The 22,221-nt window shown below is 54.0% G+C and overlaps 1 protein-coding gene across 2 annotated transcripts; it reads left to right on the top strand.

Moving 5' to 3' along the window:
* Window positions 1-6,242: 6,242 nt before the first annotated feature.
* Window positions 6,243-22,093, top strand: GAREM2 (GRB2 associated regulator of MAPK1 subtype 2). Of its 2 annotated transcripts, none has more exons than XM_020913858.2 (6): window positions 6,243-6,520; window positions 9,501-9,641; window positions 15,971-16,101; window positions 16,998-18,041; window positions 18,994-19,157; window positions 19,676-22,093. In XM_020913858.2, exons 1-6 carry the CDS (start codon window positions 6,409-6,411, stop codon window positions 20,697-20,699), a joined length of 2,616 nt encoding a protein of 871 aa, XP_020769517.2. In that variant the 5' UTR covers window positions 6,243-6,408; the 3' UTR covers window positions 20,700-22,093. The 2 variants fall into 2 exon arrangements, with proteins under 2 accessions (XP_020769517.2, XP_070306789.1); XM_070450688.1 differs by lacking the exon at window positions 6,243-6,520 and adding an exon at window positions 8,084-8,187 and having other exon boundaries at window positions 9,501-9,643.
* The last annotated feature ends 128 nt before the right edge of the window (window positions 22,094-22,221 follow it).

The raw sequence follows: 22,221 nt of genomic DNA, 5'->3' as shown, positions 1-22,221 counted from the left end.
TATGTACATCCTACATGAAGTGGTACTATTTTTATCCCCATTTAACAATGAGAGACAATGGTGTACTGGTAAATGTTTTATAACTACTCTCTAAGAAAAAATTCCTGATTCATAGCATTTTCCAACTTCCATGGTATAAATATTCCCACTATGGCCGATTTAGAGCTATCAGCAAGGCATCACTGAGCAGAGTTGGGAAGAGATGAATAGTGGCACACCATTATATAGTTTTTCCACTGTACAGAAACAATAGACAAAAATAACTGTAACAGAATATAAAATAGTAAAATGTAATAAAATAATGAAGTAATTAGTTTAAGTATTTATTATGGTTGTCTAGTGTTTTTCCAGTGGTCATGTATGGATGTGAGAGTAGGACTGTGAACAAAGGTGAGCATCGAAAAATTGATGCTTTTGAACTGTGGTGTTGGAGAAGACTCTTGAGAGTCCCTTGGACTGCAAGGAGATCCAGCCAGTCCATCCTAAAGGAGATCAGTCCTGGGTGTTGATTGGAAGGACTGATGCTGAAGCTGAAACTCCAGTACTTTGGCCACCTCATGCGAAGAGTTGACTCATTGGAAAAGACCCTGATGCTGGGAGGGATTGGGGGCAGGAGGAGAAGGGGACGACAGAGGATGAGATGGCTGGATGGCATCACCAACTTGATGGACATGAGTTTGAGTAAACTCTGGGAGTTGGTGTTGGACAGGGAGGCCTGGCATGCTGTGATTCGTTGGGTCGCAAAGAGTCGGACACGACTGAGCGACTGAACTGAACTGAACTGAACTGAGGGCTTCCCTGGTGGCTCAGATGGTAAAGCAATCTGTCTGCGATGCAGGAGACCAGGGTTCTATCCCTGGGTTGGGAGTATCCTCTGGAGAAGTGAATGGCAGGAGCCTGGTGGGCTACAGTTCAGGTGGTTGCAACAAGTCAGACTCGACTAACACTTTCACTTTTTATTATGGTTGTCTAATGTAAGTTGTTTAATTGTAACTTTTTATAATTTAATTTTTGATAATAGCTGTGTTTAATAACCCACTTGTGAAATTTCTGTAATTTTGCCAATTGGCTCTCACCACTGGAATGAGATTAAGTTACTTGCACAGCCACTGGACTTCAAATGTCATCCTCTCAGTTCAAGGACCATTTTGCCTTATCTGTTGATGCCCATTTAAGTCACATAATTATTAGTCCATGTGGAGAATCACACAGGAATAGATAAAATGGGGGAGGTGTGTTTAATAATACAATACAATACATTCTATGGCAGTGGTGTGGTGTGCACAGTGAGAAAAGATGAATCAGTTAGTTCTATCTTGGGAAATTAGGTGTTTTAACACTTAAGCAAGGGTCAGCAATGGCTGCTGACATGAAATATAGACAACTTGACATTGTGTGTTTCCTGATGGAAGGACCATTATCTCTTACAGTTATGCCAAGAAAGCAAAACTCAAATAATCTGTACTTGATTTACTACTGACAATCTACTACCAATTTAGAGAAAATTAGAAGATAAAGCAACATATAAAACTATCCTATAGGACTGAATCAACAAAATCTAGACTATAAGAAAACTACAGGACATATAGTCCTATTTCTCCTATAAATAAATTGCAAGAAAAATATGCATGGATCTTATTGAAACTTGATTTAAATAAATTGTAAATAAATTCTCCAGCCAGACAGTTGGGAAAATATGAACACCAACTAAATATTTTATGATACTAGGAAAATATTGTTAGTTTACTAGTTGCAGTTAAATTTTGTTAGTTTATTAGTAAACATTGTTAGTTTATTAGTTGCAGTTAAATTTTGTGAAAAAAGTTCCTATCTTTAGAGATACATATTGAAATATTTACATAGATGAAGTGATAAGACATCCAAGATCTTTTCAAACTTCTAAGAGGATATTTATGTTCAACTGATCTTTGATAAGGGTGCCAAGACAATTAAATGGGAGAAAGAATAGCCTTTTCATCAAACAGTGGGGGGACAACTGGATATCCACATGCGAAAGAATGAAGCTGGATTCCTACCTCATACCATACACAAGAATTTACCCAAAATAGATCACGAAACTAAGACCTAAATGTAAGAGCTAAAACTATAAAAATTCGTAGAGGAAAACAGAGGAGTAAATCTCTGTAGCCTTAAGTTAGACAATGATTTCTTAGATATGATGCCAAAAGCGCAAGCAACAAAAGAACAAAATGGATAAACTGGACTCCATCAAAAGCAAAAACTTGTGGGCTGCCAAAAGCTCATCAGGTGAAAAGACAACCCACCAAATGGGAGAAAAGATTTGCAAATCATATCTCTGATAAAGGACTTATATCTAGAACATATAAAGAATATTTGCAACTCAACAATAAAAAGACATTTAATATAGGCAAAGAATTTGAATCTTCATTTCTCCAAAGAAAGTATACAAATATCCAATAAGCACATGGAAAAATACCCAGCACTATTAGTCATTAAGGAAAATATATTAATAAATCAAAACTACAATGAAATACCACTTAAAATCCACTAGAATGGCTATTAAAAAAACAATACACATCTGCAAGAGTGCAGAGAAATTGAAACTGTTGTATATTGCTGGTGGGAATGTTAAACAGTACATCACTTTGGAAAACAGCTTGGCAATTCCTCAAAATGTTAAACACAGAGTGGACTTCCCTGGCAACCCAGTGGTCAAGACTCCGTGCTCCCATGCAGGAAGCACAAGTTTGATTCCTGGTCAGCGAACTAAGATCCCACGTTTCGCTCGACATGGCCAAAAAAATAAAAATAAACATATAGTTGCCATACGACTCAGCAATTCCACCACAAGGTAGAGAAGTGAACACATATGTCCACACATATGTGTGTACACAAATGATCGTAGTGGAGTTATTCATGATGCCAAAAAAGTGGAAACAACCCAAATATCCATCAACTTATGAATGAATAAATAAAATGTGGTTATCCATACACTGGAATATTATTCAGCAATAAAAGTAATGAAGTACTGAAACGTGCTGCAATGTGGGGGAACCTTGAAACTTAATGCTAAGTGAAAGAAGCCAGTCATATTAGACCACATATTTTATTATTCCATTTGTATGAAAATGTAGAGAAACAACAAATTTATAGAGCCAGGACGTAGACTGGCAATTGTTTACAGATGGGGGAGGGCTGGGGAAAGGGACAGACTGCTAATGGTTAGCAAAGTCTTTTAGGGAAGGATGATATGTTTGAAAATTAGATCGTGGTGATGGCGGCACAGTATGGTGACTATACTAAAAACACTGAAATTGTACACTTTAAATGGATGAATTGTATAGTATGTGAATTATGTCTCAATAAAGTTATTTTAAAAAAATTCTACTAGGAGGAGAAATAAATAAGATCAACCACGGACTGGTAAATGTTGAAGCCAGGAGAGGAGTACTGGGGGATACTCATAATATTATTATCTCTAGTTTACAGTTAAAATTTTCTGGGGACTTCCCTGGCAGTTAAGACGTCACCTTCCAATGCAGGGGGTGCAATTTTGATCCCTGATGGGGGGAACTAAGATCCTACATGCTGTGCAACCAAAAAACCAAAACCTAAAACAGAAGCACTATTGTAACAAATTCAATAAAGGATTTAAAAATGGTGCCCATCAAAAAAATCTTGAAAAAAAAAATTCTGAAAGAAAAATTGGATACGCCATTTCCTAGACTTTTCAGATGTGCTTAGCCAGATGTTCTCTGACCTTTTGGAGTTCATGGGCTCAGAGAAGTTCATCAGTCCTTTTAGGTGGGGTGGAGTGGAGTTGTTTTACATGTAACCCAAGCTGCTGCCGCCCACTTTCACCATCTTTCTACTCCACTGACCACTCTGCCCACTCACGGGCAGCTTGGCCAGCCTCTGCCACAGCCTGGCCTCTGGGCCAATAGTGGGCCTCTGCCAGGGCCAGCCCCCCTTCCCGGCCTCCTCCTCCAAATCCCTGACCTCTGCTATGTCCTCCTTTCTACTTGTCACCACCCACCCTGTCGGAGGGGGACCCCAGTGAACCAGCTCTTGCCTCCTCTCCTCAGACCTCTCTGTCCCCCACACAGACTCTCCCAGAGGGTGAAACTCAGGCACAGCCTCACACATCATCCAGGCCCCTGGCTCTCACTTCCAGACTCACGCCCCCTCTGGCCTCTCTGTGAGTATCCTACTCCCTCCGGGTGCTTCCCTGCCCTCCGTGCCGCCAGCTGCCTTCCAGCACACAGCCCAGGGACAGATCTGCGAGAAGCTGAGTTCCTTCCTACATGACTCTTGAGCCCTAAACAAATGAAGGGATGTATATGTTTGGGCACATTGAGGTCCCTGGAGATCTGCCAATGGTTAAAAAGCACTAGAAAGGTTCTGGAACATTCTACAACAGTTAGAGGGTGGGCAACCCAGTTAGGTAGCTCTGCTTGATGTCTCACACCTGTGTGGTCTCTGACTCAGCCCAAATCCAGAGTGACTTCGGTATGAAATACAAAGGTAGCCTGGAAGAAAGAAGATCAGAGGAGGAACTGAAGACAGGCTGCAATGGCAGAGTCGGAGAGGAGGAAGGGCCATACGATGAATGGCAGAAGCAGAATTGCCAGGACTTGGTGACCAGTTGGACATAAGGATTAAGAAGAGCTCCAGGTGGGGGGAACCAGGTGAAAGGAGATGGTTAGGATAGAAATACAGAGGACCAAATTCAAGTGTGATTGTTGAAATGGAATGTCTGTGAATGACTGTGGTGGGTAGCAGGGCTTAGCTGGAGACTGAGGTCTAGAGCTGAAGTGAACCAGCAATGCTGTTGTGTGGCATCTACATCAGGGCTCAGAGGCCTCTCTCAGGGATAGGGTGGCCCTATGGTCCGAGCCTGCTTTACACTTGCAATCCTGGTTTATGCCTATTGTCCCTGTTAGCACTTCCTTCACTTTCAAAAGTGTCCCAGTTTGGATGACAAACTATCTTCCATTCAGAGCTCTGTTTCTTTCCTGCTCTGTGACCTTAGGACCAAAGCATTTCTGTTCTTGGCGTCTCCCGTTTCTTTCCTCTGCAAAAGATGGAGATTGAACAGTGGTGTGAAATGTCCCTTCCGGCTGAGAAGTTGTGTCCATCTTATCTGGTGCCATCTCTCTTGGGGTTCAGGTCACCATATGTGGGACGTCAGTCATCTCCAAAGAGAAGGTTTGTGTGTATGTGTTGCGGAGGAGGGGGTACCCAGGCTGAGGACTAGCGTCCATGGAGCCCTCTCAGCACCAGCCTGTGTCTATGCTGGAGCCATCTGGCTTGCAGGACAGGTGACAATTGGTGAGAAAGGGCTGGAAACTTGGACAGTGCTCTTTGGTGAGGGCAGCGGGGTGGTATTAGGCTTCGATGACTACCTGGGAAGGCAGTGGGACTGTAGTCAAGTGAAAGTGAAAGGTGATCAGTCGTGTCCGACTCTTTGTGACCCCATAGACTGTACAGTTCATGGAATTCTCCAGGCCAGAATACTGGAGTGGGTAGCCTTTTCCTTCTCCAGAGGATCTTCCCAACTCAGGGATCGAACCCAGGTCTCCTGCATTGCAGGTGGATTCTTTACCAGCTGAGTCACAAGGGAAGCCCAAGAATGGAGCTTGGGTACCCACCTGGAGTGGGTAGCCTATCCCTTCGCCAGTGGATCTTCCTCACCCAGGAATCGAACCAGGGTCTCCTGCATTGCAGGTGGATTCTTTACCAGCTGAGTTATCAGGGAAGCCGCTTGTAGTCAAACCTGGCTTCAAATCGAGCTGCCACTTGACCTCTCTGAGTCTCAGTTTGCTCATCAGTAAAATGGGGTTTATAAGGCAGCCTTGCCAGGATGTGTGAATCTGGAGGTGATAGTGCTGGAGGCAGCAACCACCATGGAGGTGTTACCAGTCTGGTATCGCAGCGGCTGAACTATGGGCAGAAGCTTTAGGAAGCCAGGACCCGGAGCGGGACGGGAGGAGATTCCCGGAAGCCGGGGGGGGGCACCAATGGGCGCGGACTGGCTCTGCTCGAGGCGGGGAAGCGGGGATCCCAACACACTGGACGGGGAAGGGGAGGCCGGCCCCGCAGATGCCGCTTCGCGTCCTCGATTAACCTCCGGGCGCCCGCCTGGGGTCGCCGGTCCCCGGCTGTCACCTGAACGCTCGGGGAGGGGGCGAGGGAACCGGGCGGGAGGGGAGGCGGGACCTGGAGGCCGGGGGGTGGGGCGAGGGGCGGGTGGCGGGGGCCGGCGCCCCGCGGGGAGGCCGGCCACGTGACGCCCGCAGCCCCGGGCCGGGCGGCCAGGCGGGGAGCGCCGCGGCGGCCCCAGGAGGTGGCGGCGGGCACGGGAGCCCGGGCCGCGCGGGACTGGTCGTCGGGGCCCCGGGACGGCGGCCCCGGGGCTCCCATGCCATGGAGAAGCTGGCGGCCGGGCTGGCCGGCCTGCGCTGGAGCATGGGCGCCTTCCCGCTGGACCTCATCGTCAGCCGCTGCCGCTTGCCCACGCTCGCCTGCCTTGGGCCAGGTATCGGGGGTGCTGGGGAGAGGGGCCCGCAGGGGGCTCTCCCGGCAGGTGCCAGCTGGGCCGTGAGGATGCGGCTCCTGCCCTCCTGCTCCTCCGCGCGGACCTCGCTCTGTTCCCGGAGCGCCTCCCCGGAGACCCGGGGTCCGGAAACCGAGGGGATGCCTCCTCCCGGGCCCCGCGGACGGGCACAGGGACAGAAACCTGGGACAGGGACTGGAGCCGGGCCCCGGAGAGAGCTCTCCGGCCCAGATGGACCCCGGAGCCTGGCGGAGCCACCCTGCCCGTCCCGTCGGTGCACCCCCTTTTCTCGCCGCCCCCGGACCCCCGTCCGGGCCGCGCCCCCCTCCATCTCTTTGTCTCTGGCCTCTCACCTCGATTCTCCCGCATCCCTGGGCCTCGGACTCTTGTCTTCACGCTGCCGCCGCCCCCCACCCTCACCCCACGTCTTGGGACTCTTCTTGCACCCTCCTTTCGCGGCCCGGGGGTGGTGGGCAGCCTCCGCTCCCCGCGGACCGGCAGGCCACCTCTGGGCCTGAAGGAGGGCGTCTTCCCTCCCGGCGCGTCCCCAAGTCCCCCACCCCCGACCCCCGGCCCTTCCCACATCTTGCTCCACTTCTCCTTGGGGTTCCGGGGGCCCAGGTTGCTCTGCTGATGCTTGGGGGCCCGAGAGGGGTGCCCGGAGGCTGCCCAGAGCAAGGGGACCGTTTCAGGAAAAGGGGGCCGCTTGGCTGGGGGAGGGGCGGGAGCCGGGGCTGGCAGCCAGGCCGGGGGTTTTGTGTGTGAGAAGAATAGGGGTTTGGCCCGCGTTGGCACACTCGCTTCCCTGAATGCTAATGCGGCCCGCGGCTTCAGGCTTGTCTCCTCTCCGCGGGGGCCGGGAGCCCCTCCTCCGACCCGCCGCGGCCGGGAGTGGGCACAGCGAGTGTCAGCTGTCCAGGAGCGGGCTCCGTGAAGGATCTATGCCGGGGCCGTCGGGCAGGGGTGCCTGGCGGTCCAGTGTCTTGTTCTCGCCCATCATCAGCGTGTGATGCTGATGTCAACAGCAGAGCTGTGTGTGTGTCTGCGTGTGAATGGAATATGCTGATCCTAGGTCGTGGCTGGCCACTTTCCCACACATCCGCTTTGGCATCTCCCCCTCCTGGGGGTCTTTTTTTGAGGACAGGCAGGCCTCCTTTGGGCTCCCTTGACCTCTGGCCCCCTTGTCTTGTCTCCTGTTGTGCACCTGTTATAATGGTCAGTTTATTGTCCTCCTACTGGGCTGCAGGCTCCTTGAGGTAGGGCATCCTGCCTAACAAAGATTATGGAAGGATTGAATGAATGAATGAAGGCATGAGCAACTGGTATAATGGCCCAGCCATCAGTCTGTGACAGTGGTGGCTATAGCTGTGGTCACCTTTTGTTATCAAAATTGTGAGTTGTGAATATGTGATCAAAAGTATGTCTTGGCCCTTGGATTAGTGGGACTGTGAGACCGAGTTGCGTCATAGGGGTGACAAGCCCCTATCGCTGTGATCTAGGTGGCTGTGTTGACTCCACTGTTGGTGACCTTGATCCATGGTTGGTGTGTATCCTGTGTGGCTGTGGCCTGCATCCCTTGGAAGGGCAGGCTGGGGCTTAAGAGAGCTCTAAGAGGAGGTTTCGGAATAGGAGAGCTTTCTCTGCCCCAGGTGAGGAGTTGAGGAGAAAGCCCCACACCCCCAACCACATATACACATACACGTGATGAGAGCCAGGCCCTCCTTGCAGGTCCTGAACACCCCCTCCCCTCCCCTCATCAAATGTACACACTTCAGGGAGTCCCCAGCCATCAGAGTAAACCATTTCCCATTTGGTTGGGTGGCAGAAATTTATTAAGTTGTGTTGGAGGGAGCGTCCCCCACCCCCACTCTACCCACCAGCTGCATCCAGGAGACGGCTCCAAGGCCTCCTGGAAGCTGGGCCAGCCTCCTGCTCTCCTGGAAACTGTTGCTGGGGTTGGAGCCTCTGGGGCCCGGGCCCCTCCCAACACCTTTGCCCCAGCGCAGCTTCCCCCAGGACTATCCCCCTCCCCTTCTAAATCCCCCCCCCCCCCCGCCCCTGCCCCCGCCCGCCTCCTCTGGCCTTCATCACTGTGTCCCACAAACTGGGAGGTGAAGGTCTCTGGGAGGGAATGCCAAAAGCAGCTTCTCTGAGGTGGGGCCAGGGGTATCTGAGACCCCAAATGTTCCCTCTTCTTTGGGGTCCCTTGGATGAAGAAGCCTGTCTGTGGCAGTGGGCGAGAAGGAAGGGGCTGCCCAAAGGAGCCGTGAATCAGCTCCTCTAAGCCCCGCTATTCTCCTGACCCGAGTAACCCACAGCTCTGGGCTCCACAATGGACGACCCCTTCTCAGCCCTCTCTGGGCCCCCAACAAGGCCCTCCTTTCCTGGCCCAGGAGCTGACTTGGGGCTGAGAATTCTGCTGGTGTGAGTTGTGGTTCTGAGGTCCAGCCCAAGTGTCTGCTGCTCAGCACTGTCTCCCATCCTCCATGCTGCCCCTCTCCCGCCTCAGCTAGTTTGCTGCCCCTTCTGCGAGAGCTCAGACTGCCTCCATTCAGTGCCTCATACTGGGCCCGTATCCTCTGTTCACATCTCTCCCCACCTCCCTCCCCCTGGACCTGAGGGCTCCTGGAGGGCAAGGGCTGGCTCTTCCGCTGGGAGCCCCTGGCTCCAGCACACAGCCTGGGACAGCAGGCAGTCCAGTAGAATGATAAATGCAGGATGGAGGCTGGATTGGTTGCTGGGGCCCCATTGGAAGCCTGAGCCCTGAGAGACGGGGCCTGATTCAGCCCTGAGGTCACAGCTGGCAGCCCCCTGTCCCTGGAGCATTGCTGGCCTGGACAAGGATCATGGGGAGCTGTCCTTGGGCGGTGTCTCGGTGAGGAGGTCACCCTGTCTGTTCTCTCTGCCCCTCCTAATGTTCTCTTTTCTGTCCTCCCTCCTCTGTCCTCCTGCCCCCTCCCAGGGGAGTATGCCGAGGGCGTCAGTGAGCGAGACATCCTGCTCATTCATTCCTGCCGCCAGTGGACCACGGTGACAGCCCACACCCTGGAGGAGGGCCACTACGTCATCGGGCCCAAGATTGACATCCCCCTGCAGTACCCAGGTGTGCCCAGCCAGGGACAGATGGCACAGAGCCAGTGGGGGATGTAGGCAGGGGGATGGGGTGCAGAAAGTCTTGGGAACTGGATGTTGGTGACCGGCTTTTCCTTAGAGCTGCAGGGATGAGCAAGGTCATGGCTGATGAGCCGGTTGGGGGAGGGGGGACAGTGGTGATTAAGGTTAGGGTTAGAGTTAGGGTCCACTGGTTTTCATACTGTTCTGTCAAGTCCCCGGGTTTCTGGTTTCAAACCTTTGATTCCCATTTTAAAGTAGATTTGAAACTAATGATTAAAAAAAATCCACACCTTCATATCACTACAAGTCAAACCCTAAATCCTGAGTAGAGACGTTTGGTGTGTACCACAATCTGCTTCATTAACCCTTTTTGTACAGACCCTCAAAGAAAATATCTCCTGCCAGGATTCTCTCAGTATTGCGCAACCCAAAGACATAGAAACAAAGGGATGCCCAGGCTGATTATATGGCTGCATCTGCTAGCCTTAATCCTGTTTTTCTGATGTTTGTGTTAAATTTATTGTTTTCATTGATTGACTTTTTTTTTTAAGTCTTTATTGAATTTGTTACAATATTGCTTCTGTTTCATGTTTTGATTTTTTGGCACCAAGGCATGTGAGATCTAAGTTCCCTACCAGGGATTGAACCCATACCCCCTGCATTGGAAGGCGAAGTCTTAACCGCTGTGCCACCAGGGAAGTCCCCATTGATTGACTCTTAAGTGGATGTTAAAATTTAAAAACTTTTAATAAAATTATGCTAGAGACCAGGGCTTCCATGGTGGCTCAGTGGTAAAGAACCCGACTGCCAGTGCAGGAGACCTAGGAGACCTGAGTTCAGTCCCTGGGTCAGGAAGATCCCCTGGAGAAGGAAATGGCAACCCACTCCAGTATTCTTGCCTGGGAAATCCCCATGGACAGAGGAGCTTGGGGGGCTGCAGTCCAGAGGGGTGCAAAGAGTTGGACACAACTTAGCGACTAAACAATGAATTTTTACTTTTATCTATTTTGTATGTGATGCTGATGTCCTAAAGATTTTGTTTAAAGAAAGGATTCTGCTTCTAAAAAAAGAAGTCCTTTGATTTTACACAGGATGGAACAGAAGGCCTAGGAAGGGAAACGACCTGCCCAGGGTCACACAGCTAATAAGCAGAAGAGCAAGAGCTAGCACCCAGGCATCTCGATTCTTGGGCTGGTGCTTGCTGCCACATCAGGGATGCAGGGTTGTTGTCCCCTGAATGAAAAGGGTGCAAGACTGGTGGCCATCAGCCCAGAGATGCCCCTATTTAAGCCCAGGAGCCCACAGCTCCTGTGTATCAACATGTGCTGCTTTACAGACACTGGGCAGAGCTTTGCCACCATCACAGCCTCACAGCAACCCTGTGAGGAAGTCTCAGAGATCCAGGAGTTAGGAGTTAGATCAGTTCTGTGTTTAACTGCTGCCCACCCCCAAACAGGGCTTTCTTGGTGGCTCAGATAGTGAAGAATCCGCCTGCAATGTGGGAGACCTGGTTTCGATCCCTGGGTTGGGAAGATCCCCTGGAGAAGGGAATGGCAACTTACTCCAGTATTGTTGCCTGGAGAATTCCATGGACAGAAGAGCCTGGCGGGCTACATACCATGGGGTTGCAAAGAGACTGCAACCCCTTTCACCCTGCAACAAAGGTTGGAATCCTTGGGGCTGGGAAGGCTCCCAGCCCCTTCCTCATAGGTCTGCTGTTCCCCCTCTGGCCCTGCCTGGTTCTCCCCTGAGTCAGTGGGACAGGACCAAACCCTTTACAGGGCTTCTGCTTTTTACAACACCCTGTGAACTTGTTGTATTCTTGTAGTCCTCACACCCCATTTTGAAGATGAGGAAACTCAAGTATCTTTCTGACCTGGGGTTCTGTCCTCGGGACCCTGGGAAGGCCTGCCCAAGCTAGAAACTTCCCAGCCTGGGTATTTGGCATTGGTCCAGGGAAAAGTCCTAGGTCATCTCATTGGGACAAAAAAGAAAGGACTGGGGGACTTCCCTGGTGCTCCAGTGGTTAAGACTCTGCCCTTCCACTGCAGGGGGCGCGGGTTCCATCCCTGGTCCGGGAATAAGGTCCCGCTGCCAAAAAAACCCAAAACAAATCAGGGAAACCGAGATCCAGAGCCTCCTAGGGAACTGTGGGCCCACGGGGCTCCTGGCTCTTTCCCCCCATCGCTTTTGGTGGCCCCTTGACTGTGTATGGCGGTGATCATGGGGTGACAGCTGGCTAGCCGAGGTTTCGCATCCCTGACCCATTTTTACATTGGGCTGCTCGCACCCCGCCTGGTTGGGGGTGGGTAGGGAGGCCGAAGCCCCCTAGGAGGGGGAGGGGTCGCCGGCAGGTTAACGAGGAAGCTCTGAGTGCACAGCCCGACGCTGGTTCCTCCTAATGAATTAGTAATAGCGCGGGCTGGCGCGCGGGCGGGGGCGGAGGCTGTGGACCTAGGCGAGAGCCGCCGCGGTGGGCGGGGTGGGGTGGGGTCCAGGCCAAGGTTCACCGCCGTGGGAGGCTGGGAGACCGTCCTTCTCCAGGGTCACTCCCCCAGCAACTCCCCGCCTCGCTCCCTGCTCCAGCGGCGGACCCTGCGGAGCACCGCGTGAGCCAAGTTGTATGCTTTCATTTTACCGATGGGAAAACCGAAGCCTGTAGGGATTAAATAATTTGCGCAAGACCATACAGGTGGCAGGTGGCACCAGGTCTGTCCGACTCTCAAGTCTGTGCATTTACCCACCATTCTTTAAGGAGCATCTGCTCTGGGTCAGGTGCTTTGGGAGTCTCGGGCAGGGAGGAGGGGCAGGCCAGGGTGGGGCACTTCCCTAGAGCCGCGGGGGTCGAGGGAGAAGACCTCGTGTCTCTTGTAGGGGGAAGGCAGGAGAGGAAGCTGCCCCCAGTGGGGCTGCAGAGGGAGGAGAAGGCTTGCCGGGGCCAAAGCATCACTCCCCAGAGGTCTTCTTTCCTTCCTCCCGGCAGTGATGACCGGTGCTGGGCTCAGGCTGCGGCGGAGGGGGTGGTGCTGGCTACCATGGTTACATTGATCTTCCCTGCCACATCCTCCCCCAGCTCTAGCCCTGACTTGGCTCCAACTCTCCCCACAGGGGGCAGTGGGCATTTCTCCCTGCCTGGCTGCTTGGAATTGGTGGTGGTGGTGGGGGTGATGGGGGTTGTGTGTGGATATGGGGGGCGGCGACTGGATGAGGGAAGGGGTGGTGCCACTCTTGGATGGTGGCAGACCTGTGATTCCTCACCCGCTGGGTCCCCTCCCCAGGGTGTCCTTGCTGCCCTGGAGGGCTGTGGCTCATCTGAGGCCTCTTCCCACCAGGGTCTCAGAGTGGTTGGGGCAGGGTGCGGGGTAGGGATGGGGTGCATTCCCTCTGGGTTTCTCTGGGCATTTCCCCCTCTCGGTTCTCCCTTTGCCTGCTCTTAGATGTTGACGCTGCAGGCGCTGCCCTGGGCCCTCTGCTCTACACCCCTGCATTAGGACGTGGGTGTCTCCATCTTGGTTCTGGCTGGGCTTTGAAACCACCACATCCCCCATGCTGTATATACAATGCTGTGTGTGTTCCTGCTAGGAGTACACTGTGGGATTTCTCTGGGAAGGGGGTCCCCGATGGATCGGGATCCTCTTTTCTTCCTCGTCCCTGAGCTATCTGGCCTGCCCCACAGCTGACACTGCTTGCTGTGGGCCGCTGATCTTCTGTTACTTCTGACTACGTGTCCCCAAGCCCTGCGCCCACACGCTTACCTGCCTGCCCGAGGAGCACCCCTTGCAGGGCCTCATTTGGCCTCCCCAGTTTGGCCCATGCTCCTGATAGCTTACTGTGTGCATTGTCGGGTTCGTGCTCTCCGAAGAAGATTTAGCTCTGGGACTAGGGACCAGGCTTGATCACTCAAGAGCTTTTGTGTAGCAGAGTTTTATCGAAGTAGGACAGAGAAAGCTTCTGACATAGACATCAGAAGGGGGACGGAGAGGGCCCCCCTCGCTAGTGTTAGCAAGGGAGTTATGTACTTTTTAAAATTAGTTATTATAATAAAAGCATGGCTCAAGGTTGTAAAGATCTTACTAGACCCACTCCCATAATGTACATTTTAAGATAACAGGATTAGCCAGAAGGTTTTTCAGGAAGGAGAAACTGTCCTCAGCAGGATATATTGTTGTCATATAATCCTTAGTACAGAGTTTAAACTGAGTTGTGTAATCATCAGTTCCGGGCTTAAAGGAAAAAACGTTTTATGTGACTAAGGAATGTAGAGGAAAAAAAAAAAGTTTATCCTTTTCTCCTCCTTGAGATCCCCAGACCCCTCTGTCCTTGGGGACCCCCGGATTTCTTACCAACCTGTGTAGGAATTGACTCTTTCACTCCCCAACTGGTTCCTTCCAGGGTCCCAGTTTTGGTTAACAGCTTTGCTGTCTCCATTTCTGACCAGGCTGGTAGCTGGAACCCCTTCCTCCCTCACCACTCGGCAATCACCGCAGTCTGATGAGGCTTCCTACTGGAACCTGTACCCCTTGTTCTGTTTGTTTTTTGCTCTCCCCTCAGCTGATGCCCCTGCTTTTTTCCAGAACTCATTACTGGGTTATTTACCTAAGTGTACCTGTTATCTTTATAGAGTTCACCTTTGATCCTGGTCTTTCTTTGCTCAGAACACACCAGTGGGTCTCATTTTTATGGAATAAAGTCCTACCATATGGCATTCAGAGCTTTTCATAGACCAGTCACTATCTGCTTCACCCTGTCATCACCCCCCTCAAATCCTACTCTCCAGGCACACTCACCATGTTGGGCAGACAGTTTGCTTCTGTGACCATGTGTCTTGACTCATGCCGTTTCTTCTGTGTGGAATGTTCACTCTGTAAAATTCATTCTTATGATCCCCCTACACTGCCAGGCAGATTTCCCCCAACTTGGTGGCCGCTTCGTCTTTTGTTGAGTCTGTTGTAGCCATCCTGCCTTCCTGTCACACCCTGCTATCACATACTTTATCTGGATTTGATATCTTGAGGGCAGATCATATCTTACCCAGATCTGCCCCCCTCATTGGGTCTAGGCTAGTGTCTGGCACACAGAAGGTGCTCTATAAATGCTTGTGGAATGAATAAATGAATGTAATAGGCAGCAACCACTAGAATCACTGCAGAAGTTAGAGTTACGTTGTCTTCTCTCAGCCTACACAAGACTCTCTTCCTCCAGTGTAAGGCCTAAAAAGAGGCCAGATGCCAGCCTGGTTCACAGCCTGACTTTGTGCTCATGTAAGTGGGCACATGGGGCTTCCCAGGTGACTCCGTGGTAAAAAATCTGCTTGCTAATGCAGGAAACACGGATTCCATCCCTGAGTCAGGCAGATCCCCTGGAGGAGGGCGTGGCCACCCACTCCAGTATTCTTGCCTGGGAAATGCCATGGACAGAGGTGCCTGGTGGGCTACAGTCCATGGGGCTGCAAAAGAGGTGGGGACGACTTAGCAACTAAACAACAACAACAAGGTGGGCACATAAATGGTATGCGGCCAGTGAGGTCAGAGTTAACACAGAGGGGTGTCAGTGTTACAGATTAGCATCATTCTTTAAAGCCTGTGTCTTTTGAGGGCGTCTCCTGAGCCAATGGAAACACAGCCTTGGACTGCAGGTCGGGAAGACCTCATCTGAGGGAGGCAACTTGCTGGGCTCAGATCTGAGGCCTCTGGGATAGTGGGGCTGGATGTTGGACCACAGCAGGCTTTGGGAACAGACCAGGAGTCAGAGTGGCTCTCCTTGGGTCTCCAAAGCCTGGGGCTCGGCCCTGGTTTGCCCATTGCTTCAGTGTGGGTTAGCAATCTAAAGCTAACACAGGAGGCCAGATTCAGACAGGGCCCGCAAACATCTGCTCCAGTTTCTTCAGATGAGGATTCAAAACCCCCGAAAGGGGAAGGGATTTGTCTGGGTCATAGCAAATCAGAGTGGGGCTGGGACCAAGCTAGGCATTAGCATCCCCAGTGCCACACTAATGTTAGTGTTCAAGTGTTTGGGTACCAGTTTGCCCTTGGGTTTCTCTAGGCAGACACATGCTGGCCTTGTCACATACCCACTAACTCTCCACTGGGTAAGGGTTGTGCTCTATTTGCTAGGAATCTGTGCTCACCTCCCTGCTGAGTCTTGAACCAGCTGACCAGCTTCCACTAGTGCAAACCTGCCCTTCTGCCCACCTGAGTTCCAGAAGGACTGGCTGACACGAGGGGCGAAAGATGTGGGGACCAGGAGGCCTCTCAGGATGCAGGCTAGGCTTCCCAGCAAGTAGGCCCACCCTAGCAGCCTGCGTTCCCTCCTGTGCAGGGAAGTTCAAGCTCCTGGAACAGGCCAGGGATGTTCGGGAGCCAGTGAGGTACTTCAGCAGCGTGGAGGAGGTGGCCAGCGTCTTTCCTGATCGCATCTTTGTGATGGAAGCCATCACCTTCAGTGTCAAGGTCAGTCCTTTCTGCACCGGACATGGTGCCCCCAGGTTCCATTATCCTCAGGGGCAAGCCTGACCCTGGTTGGAGGGTTCCCGTTAGGTTCTGAGAGGTAGAAGTGTCACAGTGTGGCTTCTGGCAGCCCCCTGAAAGCCTTTGGCTAGGTGTATGAACTTCCTGGAACTGGGCCCAAGAACTTCCTGCAAAAGGTGGGGAAGCAGGAAGTGTGTGTGGAGGTTCGTACCTTGACTTGGCGATCTTTCAGGGCAGCCATCCTAGCATCTACTGGTGGGGGTGGTGGCTGTGGAGACATAGAGTGCAAACAGCCCCCCATTTAATGTACAGATAGCTCTTTACTATTTACAAACCCTTTTCTTATTCATCAATTCTTGTTGAATAGGTGATTATATTGCCCAATTGTAAAAAATGATACAAGTGTTGCTGTATATTGAATAATTTCAAAGTATTTCAGTATACATAGAGTCTACTTAAGGCTTTCCTGGTGGCTCAGATGGTAATGAATCTGCCTGCAATGTGGGAGACCCAGTTCGATCCCTGAAGAAAATGGCAACCCACTCCAGTATTCTTGCCTGGGAAATCCCATGGACAGAGGAGCCTGGCAGGCTACAGTTCATGGAGTCACAAAGAGTCAGGCATGGCTGAGCGATTAACACTTACTTTATAGTCTATTTAATCCTTACAGCAATTCTTATAGCAAATAAAATAATTATGTTTCCAAGAGGTAACTCAGGCTGCACCACCGTGACCATGTGGCTTCTACAGAATGCATGCCCTCAGTCCAGTGCTCTTGATCTTGGGAAAGCCCCAAGAGGAGGGTTGCCCTCCTGGGTCCCGGGACTGGCTTTCCCTCGGCTGATGCTAAGGCCTCCCTCTGTTTCTGGGACCCCCAGGTGGTGTCAGGGGAGTTCAGCGAGGACAGCGAGGTGTACAACTTCACGCTGCACGCGGGCGATGAGCTCACTCTCATGGGCCAGGCGGAGATCCTGTGCGCCAAGACCACCAAGGAGCGCTCCCGCTTCACAACCCTGCTGCGCAAGTTGGGCCGGGCTGGGGCGCTGGCCGGGGTGGGCGGCGGCGGCCCGGGGGGCGCTGGGGCCGCGGGTGGCGGCGGGGGTGCCAGGCCCATCAAAGGCAAGATGCCCTGCCTCATCTGCATGAACCACCGCACCAACGAGAGCCTGAGCCTGCCCTTCCAGTGCCAGGGCCGCTTCAGCACGCGCAGCCCGCTGGAGCTGCAGATGCAGGAGGGCGAGCACACGGTGCGCGCCATTATCGAGCGCGTGCGGCTCCCGGTGAACGTGCTGGTGCCCAGCCGGCCACCCCGCAATCCCTATGACCTGCACCCGGTGCGGGAGGGCCACTGCTACAAGCTGGTCAGCATCATCTCCAAGACAGTGGTGCTGGGGCTGGCGCTGCGCCGCGAGGGCCCGGCCCCGCTGCACTTCCTGCTGCTCACCAACACGCCGCGCTTCGCATTGCCGCAGGGCCTCCTGGCCGGGGACCCGCGCGTGGAGCGCCTGGTGCGCGACAGCGCCTCCTACTGTCGCGAGCGCTTCGACCCCGACGAGTACTCGACCGCAGTGCGCGAGGCTCCCGCCGAGCTGGCCGACGACTGCGCCAGCCCGCGCCGCGCGCGCCTCTGCCTGCCCGCGCCCCCGCGCACCCTCGTGCCCGCCCGCGCCCCCGGCCCCGGCCCACCCGGCGACGGCGACCAGGAGTACGTGATCCCCGACTGGGCCGGCGGGCCCGAGCCCGCTGCGCCGCCCGCCGAGATTCCCTACGAGGAGCTGTGGACGCACCAGGCGGCCGATGGCCTAGCCGAGAGCAGGACCCGGCCGCTCCCGGGGCCCGATCTTATCTCCTTCGGAGCCGCCGGGCCGCCCCGCCTGGAGCCCGAGGCGGCGCCGCCTCCCGTGCCTCCCAAATCCGAGGCGGTGAGTGGACGCGGTGGAGGCGAGGAGGGTGGGAGGCCAGCTGCTGAGCTCTGGGGGCCTGGCCTTCCGGGGAGGTGGCCAGCCAGGGGGCAGGGTTTGGGTTTGGAAAGCTCTTTCTCCTGGGCCCCTTCCTTGGCATGTCGGTCTCCAGTCCCCGAGGTGTGCGACAGAGGGTGGCCAGAGGTGGGGAGGGGGGAGAAAAAAAAGAGGAAGGAGACGCAGGCGCTTTTGTAGGAAGGGGTACCAGGGACAGTGAGTGGCCTTGGTAGTTGTGGGACAAAGATACCAGCAGGTCCCTAGCCTCATAAGAGTATGGGATGAGCCTAGAACAGCATTACCCAGAAGGTTCCACAGAACAAAGGCTCCTTTAAGTTGTCTGGTGAAAAGAAGGATCTAGGGTAAATAAAAGTTAGAAAATATAGTCTGTGATTCCAGCTCTCTCCATCCTCACTGGAGCCACAGAGTATCCATTATAATAAAGGCTCTGAGAAGTCCTGCTGGTCAGAAACCTATTTATCTGGGTTTAACACAGAAGTTTCCAACAGAGCTTGTCTACAGACTATGGACAGCACCTATTAATGTCCCATGGAGTCCATAAGAAAGGGATCCAGATGGCAGATACTTTTCCTTCTGTTCTTCTCATTACACCTTTTTCTTCTTTCTCTCCTTTTCCTTGAGGAAGGAATATGTCTACTTAACTTTTTGTTGTTGTTGTTGTTTGTTTTATCTACTTCTCTCTTTTTTCTTACATTCATGGTGGATTTCGAAGGCCACAGGAGACAGTTGTGCGTGTTGTGGACTCTTGATGAGTCTGACAGGCTGGAGATGACCAGAAAGGGTGGGGTGGGTGGCTGAGTTGCAAGGCCGACTTTTGGCAAAGTGGGTCAGTAGCAGGCACCCCCCTTGCCCAGCTGCCTGGGGACGGGGTGGCATCATGGCCCTGTGCTTCCAGGTGAAGGAGGAGTGCCGCCTACTCAACGCCCCTCCTGTGCCCCCGCGGGGTGGCAGTGGCCGGCTCTCGGGTAGCCCCCCAGTACCCCCACGCTTCCCTAAGCTGCAGCCCGTCCACTCCCCCAGCTCCAGCCTCTCCTACTACTCCTCTGGCCTCCAGGATGGGTAAGCCCCTCCCTTCCTTCTCTGGGTCCTGGGCCGCCTCAGGTGGATGGAAGCAGGGGAGGGGGACAGGGAGAGGGCGGGGAGGAGCGCCAGTGTGAGGAAGAGGAAGACTGCAGACCCCAGGGTTTGGAGGGTGCATATTGCTGAGAAGAACCTGAGGGAGGGGCCCTTGGGGTCTGGGGCTTCCTGCCTCAGTTGGCTGCTTATCTAGATGATAACGACTGCGTGGGAGTGTGGCTCTCTTTCCTTCCAGACTGAGATCTGCTGCAGGATGGAGTACTCCTTGCCGTTGAAAATTTTCTGTGTAGTTCAGTTTAGTTTTTCCTGGAGTGCGGGTTGTCGGAAGGAAGAATAGAGCAATCTCAGAGGGTGTCAGGCCTTGGGGACTGGGGGCTGGACGGGCCAGCATGGCTGAGATCTTTGTGACCTGGCGGAATGGTGGTTTGTGGTGGCACATGTGTGTCCCTATCACGTTTCCCTCTTGCTCTGCTTACCCGTGTCTGTCTTTTTGTCTGCAGGGCGGGATCCCGAAGTGGCAGTGGCTCTCCATCACCTGACGCCTACTCCCTCTATTGCTACCCCTGCACCTGGGGAGACTGCAAGGTGGGCGAGTCCTCCAGCCGTCCACCCCCAGGCCCCCTGCCCTCAACCACGCAGCCCAGCCAGGCCTCCCGGGCCCTTGTGGAGCCCCTGAGTGGTCGAGCTGCCTGCCTCCTGGGGGCCGACACCCCCACCAAGACTTACCACGGCTGCCCACCTCCATTCAAGCCCTCCCACCCCCAGAAACGCTTTGCTCCGTTTGGAGCTCTTAACCCCTTTTCTGGGCCTGCCTACCCCACGGGCCCTTCAGCGGCCTCCTCTTCCGGGCCTGCAGCTGCCTCAGGTCCCCTGGCTACCTCCAGCCCCGCTTACTCCCCAGGCCTGGGCTCTCCAGGCCAGGCCTACTCGGCAGCTTCCGCCTCCTCCTGCCCCACCTCCTCCTCCTCCTCCTCTGAGTGGCAGGAACCCTCCCTGGAGCCCTTCGACCCCTTTGAGCTGGGCCGGGGCAGTTCTCCAGAGCCTGAGCTGCTGCGCTGTCAGGAGCCCAGAGCTGTGGGGGCACCTGGGCCCGGCCTCTCGCCACTTGGACCCCCCAAGGCCTTTGAGCCCGAAAGCTTGGTGTCGCGGCAGGGCCCTGCCCCACTGTCACCAGCGGCCCCGCAGGGCCCCGAGGCTGGTGGAGCGCGACTCCTTCTCACCCAGGGGCGCCTCGAAGGGCCTCCTGCCAGTCCCCGGGATGGGGCCACGGCCTGGGGAGGCCGAGAAGCCGCCTCCTGGCAGCCCCCCGCTGACCTGTCTGCACTCTCCCTGGAGGAGGTCTCCCGAAGTCTGCGTTTCATCGGGCTCTCAGAGGACGTGGTCAGCTTCTTTGCCCGAGAGCGCATTGACGGCAGCATCTTCGTGCAGCTCAGTGAGGACATCCTGGCAGATGATTTCCGCCTGACCAAGCTGCAGGTCAAGAAGATCATGCAGTTCATCAAAGGCTGGCGGCCCAAGATCTGACCTTCCTGCTTGGGGCCGCCTGACTGGAATTTTGGCCCAGAACCGCCCCCCACCCCCCGGGCCCCGGGGGGCCAGCCCTGGGTCTGCAGGGGGCCAGCCCTCCCCGAGGTGGGGCCTGCCGCAGGGAGAATCTCTGCCAGGACTGCAGCTGCTCAGCAGTCACGGAGAGTGAATCCAGGGGAGGCGCGCTGGGAAACGAGGTCCTCTGGGCCAGACCCCTGCATGCCTCTTGCCTCTGAGTGTGCAGAGTAGGTGGGGGAGCGGCTGAAGGCACCAGCGAACAGGGTGCCCAGGGCTGTGATTCCCATGCGGCAGCTGGAAGCTGGCTTTTGTGGTGACCTAACAGCTCCCTCGGCCCTGCTGTGGAGCCCTCTGACAGCTTGATCTCAGTCCACAGCTTGTAGGTGCAGGCCGGAGACGAAGACGACGGCCCCCCCATTGAAGCACAGATTCCCCAAGTGCCCACTGTCCTCTGTGGACTCTGCTCCAAGCTGCCTCAGACAGAGGGCCAATTTCTGTATCTCTGGGATGCCCTCTTTACCCTCTAGCCCCGCCCCCGCTCCACCATGTGCTGGGTCCCTGGCCCTGAACACAGGTGTATTGCATACAAGCCTGAGCCACCGCGCCGCAGAGCTCCACCTGTGGGCTCTGGTTCTCGGGTGATACCTTTGGAAGGCCACAGCCCTGCCCTTCCCACTTACCTGGTAAGCGAGGCAGTTGCTCCCCCATGTTTCCAGCACTCTGGCCTCTGCCCCAATCTGGCTGCATCTAGCCCTCCATCCTACCTGTTGCGTCCAGTCCATGACGACTTTCTGTGGAAGGGCAGGTGATTGTAAGGGCAGCTGCACCCTGATTCTCGAGGTGGGTGGCCTTCAATCACTCCCACTGTTCTCCTGCCCCATCCCTTGACTCCTGCAAACACCTGGTGTCCTTCCCTGGTTTTCTGTCACTGGTGCAGGTGGCTTGGGAAAACCTACTTTTATCCTCCTGGAGCTCAGCCCTCCTGCGCTTGTTCACCTGCACCCGAGCAGATCTTTGTGCCCTGAATCCTGAGCATGGCCATCTGCCAGCACCCAGAACAGCTTGGCTGTCATGTCCAACCACCCATCCCCCGAGCTCTTCTCTGTCTCACTTACCCAAAGCACACTAATTCTCCTAGTGTCAGGCCCAGGGGTATCAGCCTTCTCGTCTGCCTTATCTAGATATTTATTTCCTCTGTTTTTCTATCTTAAGAGTAGAGAAGCCGTGCCAGTGCTCATGCCCTGAGCAGGCTGTCTCAGCACAGAGGGGAATCAAGGTAGAGCACAGAGACTGGGATGCTGAGACGTTGTGTTTCCTTGCCGATCACTTAGTGAGTCCTCGAGGGCTAGTGAAATAAATGCTAGACCACTGAAGAGTAGTGCGAGTGGAACTGTGTTCTTTCAGAGGACCGACTGGTATGACGTCTGTGCCCTTGGGCAGGGGAGGACCTTGGAAATGGTTATGCACACGGTCCACTTGTTCCTCAGAGGCAGCTGATACA

Source organism: Odocoileus virginianus, chromosome 2 (assembly GCF_023699985.2).
Source record: "Odocoileus virginianus isolate 20LAN1187 ecotype Illinois chromosome 2, Ovbor_1.2, whole genome shotgun sequence".
In the NCBI taxonomy this organism is placed as follows: domain Eukaryota; kingdom Metazoa; phylum Chordata; class Mammalia; order Artiodactyla; family Cervidae; genus Odocoileus; species Odocoileus virginianus.
This window is presented reverse-complemented; position numbering and strand designations above follow the sequence as displayed.

Excerpts from the sequence above, each read along its gene's own strand:
- GAREM2 (XM_020913858.2), top strand. The coding sequence starts at position 6,409 with ATGGAGAAGCTGGCGGCCGGGCTGGCCGGCCTGCGCTGGAGCATGGGC. Across the intron at positions 18,042-18,993 it reads TGCCTCCCAAATCCGAGGCG|GTGAAGGAGGAGTGCCGCCT; the intron begins GTGAGTGGACGC and ends CTGTGCTTCCAG. Across the intron at positions 19,158-19,675 it reads TCCTCTGGCCTCCAGGATGG|GGCGGGATCCCGAAGTGGCA; the intron begins GTAAGCCCCTCC and ends TTTTGTCTGCAG.